General features: G+C 45.2%; 1 protein-coding gene across 1 annotated transcript in view; it reads left to right on the top strand.

Annotated features, from left to right (window-relative positions):
- Positions 1-4644: 4644 nt before the first annotated feature.
- LOC117504195 (forkhead box protein N5-like) overlaps positions 4645-11919 on the top strand; it is a 41966-nt gene continuing 34691 nt past the window's right edge. Inside the window, exons 1-2 of the mRNA XM_034163588.1 lie at positions 4645-4765; positions 5498-5590. Of these exons, the coding sequence (XP_034019479.1) occupies positions 4645-4765; positions 5498-5590 (214 nt within the window). The remainder of the gene's footprint in view (positions 4766-5497; positions 5591-11919) is intronic.

The raw sequence follows: 11919 nt of genomic DNA, 5'->3' as shown, positions 1-11919 counted from the left end.
TATAATTTAATGGTTGGTTGACTATTGTGTGAAAATTTCAGGATGATTTATGCAAAACTGTGGCTGTGAGACTAAATAGATTAGATGGAACTGTTCCTGAAGAGGCAACTCTGTGCAGAGGGCTGCACACATGCAAAAGAGGGTGACTGGCATTGTTTACAATTACCAGCAGTTTGTCCAGTATTCACACCTCTGTCAGAGTCCACTAACTAACCCACAAACATGTTGCTGATCTTAAATTTATTTTTATTTGTATAGCACCAAATCACAAGGTTGCCTCAAGACACTTCACACAAGTAAGGTCTAACCTTATCAACCCCCAGAGCAGCAGTGGTAAGGAAAGTCTGAGGAAGAAACCTCAAGCAGACCAGACTCAAAGGGGTGACCCTCTGCTTGGGCCATGCTACAGACATAAATTATCAAAACATGCATACAGTAAATGCTGCCGGTGCACAGGAAGGTTTCTGGAACAGATACCACACCCATCTCTGGATAGAGCTGCACCTCAAACAGAGAAAAGACAAAAGCAGAATCAAGCATCAGAAAGACAACAAATAGTATAATTTGTTAGCATTAAGCAACAAGAAAAACAGAAGAAATACTAAGGTGATCGCCGGCCACTAGCCCCAAGCTTCACTAAAAGACCCAGACTTTATCTAAAGTCAAAAGTCTAGCAGCAGCATTTTGAACCATTTGGAGAGCCCTAATGCTGGACTGCAGTAAACCAGAAAACAGAATATTGTAGTAGTCCAATCTAGAAGAGACAAACGCATGAATCAGGATCTCAGCATCAGCCGTAGACAGGATGGACAAATCTTTGCTATATTTTGCAGGTTGAAGAAAGCACTCCTCGTAATATCTGTAATGTGGAGGTCAAAGGGCAACGTAGGATCAGAAATTACTCCAAGGTTCCTCACTTTGTCAGTGTGACATACGAGCCTAAGCTAACCATTAACTGGTCAAATTGATGCTGGTCTCACTGGAACAAGAACCATCATTTCAGCCTTATCAAGTTTAAAGTAGGAAGTTTCTAGACATCCAGCTTCTCACTGATGCAAGGCAATCGTCTAAGGACTTTATGTGGATGAGATTACCGGCAGTTATCGGCATGTATAACTGAGGATCAGCAGAATAGCAGTGAAAGGTAACCCCAAAACGCTGCAATATGTGCCCAAGGGGTGCTATACGAGGTCTGTTAGAAAAGTATCCGACCTTATTTATTTATTTATTTTCAAATCCTGATGGATTTTAAAAAAGCGCGCTTGCATGAGCCAACCTTGAACCTTCGTGCGCATGCATGAATTTTTCCCCCACCTGTCAATTGCGTCAGTTGCTGGCAAGCAGCATTTGTGTGAGGTGGTGTGTAGTTCTCTTGGCGGATTTTTATTGCAAGGAAAATGACGGAACAACTGGAGCAACGCTACTGCATCAAATTTTGCCAGAAACTGGGCGACATCCAGGTGGAAACCATTCGGAAGATTCAGGTGGCTTTCAGTGACGATGCTATGGGCGTCACACAAATTAAGGAGTGGTACAACCGGTTTAAAGACGGCCGCACAATGGTGGAGAGTGAGCCACACTCCGGTTGGCCATCAACATGCCGAAATGACCAGGTCATTGCCCAAGTGAATGCTGTGGTGATGCGGGACCGTCGTGTGACTATCAGAAATTGCGGAAGAGGTGGACATCAGCACTTTTTCGGCACTCACTGTCGCCGCCTACATGGGCGTTGAAATCCCCCAGGAGAACAATGGAGTCCCCAGTCAGAGCACTATCTAGTACCCCTCCCAGGGACTCCAGGAAGGTTGGGTACTCTGCACTGCTGCTCGGCCCGTAGGCCAAGACAACGGTGAGAGACCTGTCCCCGACCCGAAGGCGTAGGGCCGTGACCCTCTCTTTCACCGGAGTGAACTCCAACACATGGCGACTGAGCTAGGGAGCAATAAGCAATGCGACCCCAGCTCTCCGCCTCTCCCCGTGGGCAATGCCAGAAAAATGAAGAGTCCAGCCCCTCTCCAGGAGTTGGGTACCAGAGCCCAAGCTGTGCATGGAGGTGAGCCCGACTATCTCTAGTCGGTATCTCTCAATCTCCCGCACAAGCGCAGGCTCCTTCCCCCCTAGCGAGGTGACGTTCCACGTCCCAACAGTCAGGGGTTGTGAGCATGGACCGGGCCGCCGGACCACCTGCCCTCGACCGCCACCCAATCCTCTCTGCACCTGACCCCCATGGCCCCCTCTGCAGGTGGTGAACCCACAGGAGGGTGGGCCCACGTCGCTCTTTCGGGCTGAGCCTGGCCGGGCCCCATGGGCTAAGGCCCGACCACCAGCCACTCGCACGTGAGCCCCAACCCCAGGCCTGGCTCCAGGGTGGGTCCCCGGCTCCGCCATACCGGGTGACGTCTCGGTCCTTGATTTTTTTACTGGTCATGGAGGTTCTGAACTGCGCATAGTCTGACCCGTCACCTAGGACCTGTTTGCCTTGGGAGACCCTACAGGGAGCACAAAGCCCCCGACAACATATCTCCTAGGATCATCCGGGTACGCAAATTGATATTAATCGGTGGCAAGGCTCCTGGGGTGGATGAAATCCGTCCTGAGTACCTTAAGTCTCTGGATGTTGTGGGACTGTCTTGGCTGACATGCCTCTGCAACATCGCGTGGCGATCGGGGACAGTGCCTCTGGATTAGCAGACCGGGGTGGTGGTCCCTCTGTTTAAGAAGGGGGACCGGAGGGTATGTTCCAACTATAGGGGGATCACACTCCTCAGCCTCCCCGGTAAGGTCTATTCTAGAGTACTGGAAAGGAGAATTCGACCGATGGTTGAACCTCGAATTCAGGAGGAGCGGTGTGGTTTTCGTCCTGGTCGCGGCACACTAGACCAGCTCTACACGCTCCATCGGGTGCTCGAGGGTTCATGGGAGTTCGCCCAACCAGTCCACATGTGTTTTGTGGATCTGGAGAAGCCGTTCGACCGTGTCCCTTGGGGCACCCTGTGGGGAGTGCTCTGGGAGTACGGGGTCCAGGGTCCTTTGCTAAGGGCTATCCGGTCCTGTACGACCGCAGCAGGAGCTTGGTTCGCATTGCCGGTAGTAAGTCAAACCTGTTTCCAGTGCACGTTGGCCTCCGCCAGGGCTGCCCTTTGTCACCGGTTCTGTTCATTATTTTTATGGACAGAGTTTCTAGGCGCAGCCAAGGTGTAGGGGGGTCTGGTTTGGGAACCACAGAATCTCGTCTCTGCTGTTTGCGGACGATGTGGTTCTGTTGGCTTTGTCAAATCAGGACCTTCAGCGTGCACTGGGGCGGTTTGCAGCCGAGTGTGAAGCGTCCGGGATGAGAAACAGCACCTCCAAATCCGAGGCCATGGTTCTCGACCGGAAAAAGGTGCTTTGCCCTCTTCAGGTCGGTGGAGTGTCCTTGCCTCAAGTGGAGGAGTTTAAGTATCTCGGGGTCTTGTTCACGAGTGAGGGATGGATGGAGCGTGAGATCGATAGACGGATCGGTGGAGTGATGCGGTCGCTGTATCGGACTGTCGTGGTGAAGAGAGAGCTGAGTAGGGGGGCAAAGCTCTCGATTTACCGATCGATCTATGTTCCGATCCTCACCTATGGTCATGAGATTTGGCTCATGACCGAAAGAACAAGATCGCGAGTACAAGCGGCCGAGATGAGTTTCCTCTGCAGGGTGGCTGGGTGCTCCCTTAGAGATAGGGTGAGGAGCTCGTCACTCGGGAGGAGGGCAGAGTCGAGCCGCTGCTCCTCCACGTCGAAAGGAGTCAGTTGAGGTGGCTCGGGCATCGTTTCCAGATGCCCCCTGGACGCCTTGCTGGAGAGGTGTTCCGGGCACATCCCATTGGGACGAGGCCCCGGGGAAGACCCAGGACACGCTGGAGGGACTACATCTCTCAGCTGGCTTGGGAATGCCTTGGGGTTCCCCTGGAGGAGCTGGGGGAGGTGTGTGTGGATCGGGAGGTCTGGGCGGCTTTGCTTGAGCTGCTGCCCCCGCGACCCGACTCCGGATAAAGCGGAAGAAAATGAATGGATGGATGGATGAAATGTATTGATTATACTCAATATTATATGTTTGCAATCATGAATACCAATCGATATCATTACTTGTTTTACATTTGAAAAACATAATCCCATTCCATAAGTAACTTAAACCCTATTGCACCATTTTCCAATACCTAACTAGTCAACAGTTTTTTTTGGTTGTCTGTACCGTGGTCAAAACACTGGTAAGGATGATTAATAACTTTTCTAATTGATATTCCAATAGCTGATTTAAGCTAAACTCTTATCCTACTCTGTTTTCTGTCACATTTGTGATGGTTAAGGCAATTCATTCTCTTGTCATAATCATGTTTTTAAAATGATAAAAAAAAACAATCAAAAACAATCCTGCTAGCACATATAATAAAGCTGAGCTGCATACCTTAATGTGAGTAAAGTCTTTTTAGAACCTTTGTTTTAATTTATTAAACAAATTGAGGTTTTCTGCAGCAGGTGCAAATACCTCCTACAGATGGGACGTTGTGTCTAATTAAGTCCAATCAGGACACACATCTCCAGCTGTAAAAGCATCCTGCAGGCTGGCCACACAACCTGCATCAGAACATTCTTCTGTCCAGCAGAAGTCATTGCTTCATGAATTTGCAACTTTGCAACAAAGCTCGGCTGTTGGAGCTGCACTGCTCGACAGGCCTCACAGACTGGGATATGGAAAAGGAGCTGAAGCTGGCGACGACCACTGATCAGTTCTGTCAAGGTAATTGGTTTGGGGTTGTTGCTGACTGTTAAAAAGCACGTATATAACCTGACTTGAGCTTCTTTGGTCATTTCTGTATATACTCACTGACCACTTCATTGGCACACCTGTCAAATATCTAATTGGCCAGTCATATGGAAGAAACCTAAAGCATTGATCTACTTAAGTTCAAACCAGAAACTAAGAAGGTGAAGAGATAAAAGTGGCTTCAGTTGCTGGGCTGGTTTAATTATTAAACTAATTTTCTGGTATTTTTACACAACCATCTCTAGACATGCATCAAATGTTCAAATGCCTTGAGAAATGCATGCCATGGAAAAATAAAGGCAATTTTGAAGAGAAACTGGGTCCAACCTGTTGCCAGCAACTACTTTAGTGTACCTCCATAAATTAGCTGATGTGTTGTCACTTAATTTCACTTTCGCACTTAATTTCATGTTTGCACAGCAATTTGTTAAAATGCAACTCAAATGACTGTGGGGGGAGGGGTGGTGGTGACTGTAATGTGAAAAGTTGACTTTTCTGGTGCAGATGCAGTTCCACTGGTACTCTAATGCCTCCTGTTGCCTTCCATGTGGATTGTTACAAAGAGCACCCCCACTCAAATTTTAGCAAAATGGCACCCTAACCAGCACCCTCACTCTGTTAATGATGAAAAGATGGGGCTGTTGACCCTTAGCTGAACTATTTATTTTATAAATGCACTCCAGTTGATTGATTTTTCTTTGGCAGATGACAAGGTAAATGATCAGTACCTTGTCCAATGGCACTATTCTAGAATTACAAGAAGAAACGATGAAGGGAACTGGCATGAACAGAAATCAGGTGAGTTGAAAGAAAAGATAAGTGGGTAATTATTTCAGTTACAAGCTTTGGAGACTTAAAGTACTGTGGTTTTATAATGCTGTATCTTCTGCCAGGATATTTAACATCTCTGGATCTCTGGCTGAGCTGCCATTTAGTTGTGAACCTTGTTGATCTGCGAGAGTAACACTTCTGGGATGTTTGGTATCAGCACTGAAATCCTTCAGATAGAAATGCTTGTATCCTACCACTGCAAAAGCTGTTTCCATCTGAAATATGGACATCGTTCCATCCATCACAGGGTCACAGCCACGTTTTGACACTTTGAACAAACGTCAATATATGATGAGTAGACTGCACTGTGTGACGTGTGGGCAAACACTAACCATGAAAACATAGCTGAATCTTCCCTGATAGTGCAGATGCACAGTTGGAGGGGAAATGACACACCTGATTAAAAACTAGTCCCCCCATGACTTAACAGAGCTGTCAAACTCCTCTCAATGATTGAAAGGGGCACTGATCAAACATAAAAATGTGTGTGTTGTCCCAAAAGGCTCTGTCTTGACAGCATATTTTCTGCTGTGTACTTGATCACGTGAACCTGCTCATCTTTTTAAGCCATAAAGTTAAGGCCTGTGGTCTGAGTGAAGTCCAGCTGTTAGCAGTGGCTGCTACTTGTATGGACTTGACTCAATCTACCTTTTTAAGCACTTCGTTTACAAATATCTGAGAAAATGAAGCTGGTGGTGTGGCTAACTATATTAACAGACAAGTTTGCTTGCGTATTTCCATTCGAGAGTTTTTGTGATTCAAATCAATTTCATTTATATAGCGCCAAATCACAACAAACAGTTGCCCCAAGGTGCTTCATAACTGCAAGGCAAAGCCATACAATAATTACAGAAAAACCCCAACTGTCAAAACGACCCCCTGTGAGCAAGCACTTGGCGACAGTGGGAAGGAAAAACTCCCTTTTAACAGGAAGGGTAATTAGCACTAATTAGTCAAAGTTACTTAGCCTGTTGGCCTGAACTAGTTTGGGCTTCATGATTCACACGGGTCTTCCACCCTTTTTATCCACTTGTCCATTGGCCAAGATGGCAGCATAGAGCCACTCTGACCGTCAGATCCAATCATCAGAAAACTCATGGATGACATCATAGAGGGTTTGCCCACTTTACACTGCATGTAGAATTATTAGGAAAGTTGTATTCTTAAGGTTTAATTTTATTGCTGAACAAACATAACTATGTAACAAAACTAACAACAGCAATCAGATTTCTGACATCCACCAATCTGGATCCTGATCACCTCCAAAATTCAGTGGCGTCTTCATGCTCTAGTATCTGTATAATATCTGTAGTACAAATTTGGTGAGACTCCGTGAAGTAGTTTTGACGGAATCCTTCAAAGTCTATTAAGTTAAATCACTTGAGTCACAATCTGGATCACCTCCAAAATTCAGTGGAGTCTTCCATGGCCTAATGTCCGTCTTTGGTGGAAATGTTCGTCAAAATCTGCAGTAGTTTTGATTTAATCCTGCTAACAGACATGAATGCTGATGATTGTACTGCTCCTTGGCGGATATAAAATTTTTATTAAAGTATATTAGATCCACAGTACTCTTAGTTCCAAAAGGGTAATTTGTTCTTGCAGTCCATTCATAATATACAGGATAAAATAATAAATACAGCAGCTTGAATCCACATTCAACCATCACACGGCACAGTGTGTGGTTTAAAAAAAAAAAAAAGTCAAGGAAGCAGGATCACAGTTGTGCATTTAGCAGCCTTATGGCAGAAGCCGTGAAATCATTTGCTTAAAGGTTTGTCTTTCATGTTGGCACATTTAAGGATTCATTATAAAGCACATGGTCTGGTTGGCACAATATTCTGTTTGCTCTCTGGACTGCTCATCTATTCCATAGGGAGCAGAGGTCATTAAGTTGTGTGCCAGTGATCTTGGAGCATACCCTTTACAATGTCAGACACTGGTTATCTTTCACAAATAACCCATAGAACCAGCAAATTTATTTGTTTATTTGATGCGGACAATGCACATTAATGAACACTTTGTACATTTTCATGCCTTAGTGTAAATATGCCAGATTTAGCTAAAAGCTACTTTCCATCTGTGGTCCTCACACAATAAATAACTTAAAACAAAACATGAGATTATGTACAATACATCTCACCTGTGTTGAAAGGTTTGATTGTTTTTGAGCCATTTTTTTAAAAGCACTCAGGGTGGGACTGGTTCGTATCCTTGTTGGAAGGCTGTTCCAGTTTGTAAACCCTTCACAGAGATGTTTTGTCCTGTGACAGTTGGTCTGAGGGGCACCTCACAGTTGAGTTCAACATTGACCTTTTGCCTCGTTGAATGGCTTGTTCCAGCTTTCACCTCATGAAATATTCATACCATTGAAAGAATGTAAAAACATTCAGTATTTGTTTTATATAACGGCTAAAATAGATCCTTGTCAATTGATACGCTATAAATTTATAAACAGAAAAGAGACTTATTTGGCATTCTGCTGCTAAAGTCCAGTGATACTGTGCACTGACTTTGGACTTCATTTAAAAAAAAAAAAAAAGACTTTGTAGTTCCCCATTCCAGCCAAAAATCATGTCAGCTTTTCATGTGAACAGTTCTAATGCATCCAGATGGCTTACAGCGGAGTGGATTATGGTGTGTTACAAGAATTGGCAGCATCAGTTAGCTCAATCAAATCATTGTCATTGTCCCCCGTGCGCGCACAGACACACAACTGGGTCGGTGCTTGTGCGCGCGTGTACTACCAAAAGACTGTGCACATCCTCACTGCAGCAAAAAAATCACGTCAAATGAGTCCAGCTTTTCATTCGTTCTTCCTAACAGCCTCCAGACAGCACAGTGGATTTTTGTGTGCACGAGCACGTGTGTGCAGAGTGTAATGGTACCAACCATATGTAACCAAGCCACACTCTAAAGGCAATGCAACACAAATGGGATGAATTAATCCATGTCATGTGACATAGAAGGCACCAATCAATTGACAAGGATCCACTCAGCTGTTATGAGTCCAGTGATTAAGTTAAGGAGATTTCATCCTTCATAACTTTTTTTTTTTTCTTCTTAGTGCTTGATCATCAAAAACGTTAGTGTTTGGTATGAATTCATTCAGTTATTTATTGCTTGGGGAATGGTATTGCTGCGGCTTTCCATGGGTTAGGTTCACTATCTGCATGTGTGTGAAAATTCCACTAAGCTGATCCAGCAATAGTGGAGTGTACATCCACAGATGATGTCATCAGGCCAGCAGCCTTCCCTAATTTCATCTTCTTTAACAAGGTTTAAAGTTCTGCTACTACTTGTAGCCTATAAAATTGTTCACGGAGGGGCACCTCCCTACCTAGCTGACCTAATTAATGCTGCGTTTACACATAATGACAAGTCATGAATGCCACGAAGTATACATTCTTGGCCCTGACACGAATGTGATGATTCAGGGCAGAGCAGGTCTCCTCAGGAACTGCTACAACCTGTTAATTACGCACTGTCAAGAATAATGTTCCACGCTGTTGCGCGTAACAGCACATCATTAAGTTCTGTCACGTTGTGAATTAGGCAAATTGTCTCCACACACACCCATATTCATCCAACTGTCAGCTGCTGAACAATTCAGATCGCTCTAGTTCTTCCTCAACAGCCACAGCAGAAGAACTTTATGACTGCATGCTTAGTTGGGCTCTCTGCCATGGAGTGGCGCAGAGGGAGGAGGAGACGGAGAGAGCTCGTTTTCCCAAACATCAGGCGCAGCAGGTGAAACACCTGCAGGAGCGCACTGAGGAGCATTGGAACGAGACTTTTAGCCAACTTGGTGTCACTGTCCTTCAGCATATTGCAGAAATGAAGCTGAATGCGGTGCGCACATCAGATTCGAACGCTATCGCACTCTATTAAGTATCACCACTAATCGCGACAGATTAACACGCTCAGTTGCGACCTCCATGACACGAGGCGAAATGAGGGTGGAGCGTGACATTCGTTGAAGTGTATTTTTTTTAATTTTTTTTTGGACAGTCAAAAACATGCTCCACGAAAATCACGACTATTAAGAAACCTATTCAGATGTGTTAGAATGTCAGGAATGTGCCAAGAATGACACAAACGTGACGTGAGGGTCACAGAGCTTTCTCTTATCATGTCCCTGTTCTGTGGAATGATCTCCCTGCATCAGTAAAACAGTCAGATTCTTTGGAGACTTTCAAGTCCAGACTTAAGATGCACTTATTTTCCCTTTTGTATGGGATAGTATGTTACTATGCTTTTAATTAATTTTATTAGGAAACGGAGTGTGCCGCGGCCTCAACTTCACCTAAATTCTGGGTCTTTTAGTGAAGCTTGGGGCTAGTGGCTGGTGATCACCTTAGTATCTCTTCTTTCTTGTTGCTTAATGCTGACAAATTACGCTGTATTTGTTGTCATTCTGATGCTTGATTCTGCTATTCTCTCCGTTTTGAGGTGCGGCTCCATCCAGAGATGTGTGTGTGTCTGTTCTGGAAACCCTCCTGTCCTGTGCACCGGCAACATTTCCTGTATGTTTGTTTTGTGAATTTTGTTTTTGTATGAAACATGGCCAAGCAGAGGGTCCCCCTTTGAGTCTGCTTGAGGTTTCTTCCTCAGAGTTTTTCCTTACCACTGTTGCTCTGCGGGGTTGGTAAGGTTAGACCTTACTTGTGTGAAGCGCCATGAGGCAACCTTGTTGTGATTTGGTGCTATATAATTGAAATTTAAGAGTGGTGGCTTATGTCTGGGATATCTCAAACGCGTTTTGAGGTTTCAGTGGTTCTCTTTAATGTGAAGATCTAATGAGAAGGACCTTTCAAACCAAGAAAAAAAAAATGAGGTTAAAAGCATCTAGCAAGTCTACATCATCCACACCAGTTACCCTAATGGGTTGTCCTGTCTTACTGGTGTGCTTATTTTAAATAATTTGTGTAGCCACCCTTCTTCTCAGGAAGTACCATAAGCCTTCCATCCATAGAATCTTTGATTTACAGAAAGCTTTTGATACCATAGACCATACCTTACTATTGGATAAACTGCAGAGGTATGGTATCAGGGGAATGGCTCATGACTGGATAGGCAGCCATCTACAAAATGGGTATCACTGTGTCCATATTGGGATAAACTCAGAATTTTTGAGATTACATGGTGGTCTGCCTCAAGGTTCAGTCCTTGGTCCATTGCTGTTTCTTTTATATTTTAATCTTCTTTAATTCCTAAGTCAGAGTTGTATTTTCTTTGCTGATGATACAAATGTGTTCTGTAGTGGGGATCATTTGGAACAGCTTTTGGACATGGTGGAGAAGGAACTGCAGAAATTTAAACAGTGGTTTGATTTAAATAATTCTCACTTTATCCTGGTAAAACAAAGTGTATTATATTTGGAAATAAGCCCAGGAATTTAAGTAGAAACTTATTATTACTCACTCATCTTCAACCGCTTATCCGGGTTTGGGGTTGCAGGGGCAACAGGTTCAGCAGGGGATCCCAGACTTCCCTTTCCCAGGTCACATTGACCACTTCTGACTGGGGGAGCCCGAGGCGTTCCCAAGCCAGTGTGGAGATGTAATCTCTCCACCTAGTCCTGGGTCTTCCCCGGGGTCTCCTCCCAGATGGATGTGCCTGGAACACCTCCCTAGAGAGGCACCCAGGAGGCATCCTTACCAGATACCTGAACCACCTTAGCTGCCTCTACTCCAGGCTCCCCACAGATGACCGAGCTTCTCACCCTATCTCTAAGGGAGACAGCAGCCACCCTACGAAGGAAGTCCATTTTGGCCACTTGTACCCGTGATCTAGTTCTTTTGGTCATGACCCAACCCTCATGACCATAGGTGAGAGTAGGAACAAAGATTGGTTGAGAGCTTCACCTTTTGGCTCAACTCACTTTTCGTCACAACGGTACAGTAGAGTGAACACAATACCGTCCCTGCTGCGCCGATTCTCCGGCCAATCTCATGCTCCATTGTCCCCTCACTCATGAACAAGACTGTGAGGTACTTGCACTCCTTCACTTGGGGCAAGATCACATTCCCTACCAGGAGTAGGCATTCCATCGGTTTCCTGCTGAGAACCATGGCCTCAGATTTAGAGGTGCTGATCCTCATCCCAGCCGCTTCACACTCTGCTGTGAACCTATCCAGTGAGTGTTGGTCACGGGCCAATGAAGCCAACAGGATCACATCACTTGCAAAAAGCAACAATGTGACCCTGAGCCCACCAAACTGGAGACCCTCCTCCTCCAACTACGCCTCGATATCCTCTCCATGAATATCACAAACAGGACTGGTAACAAGGCG

This window comes from Thalassophryne amazonica, chromosome 2 (genome assembly GCF_902500255.1).
Source record: "Thalassophryne amazonica chromosome 2, fThaAma1.1, whole genome shotgun sequence".
NCBI classification, from domain to species: Eukaryota; Metazoa; Chordata; class Actinopteri; order Batrachoidiformes; family Batrachoididae; genus Thalassophryne; species Thalassophryne amazonica.
This window is presented reverse-complemented; position numbering and strand designations above follow the sequence as displayed.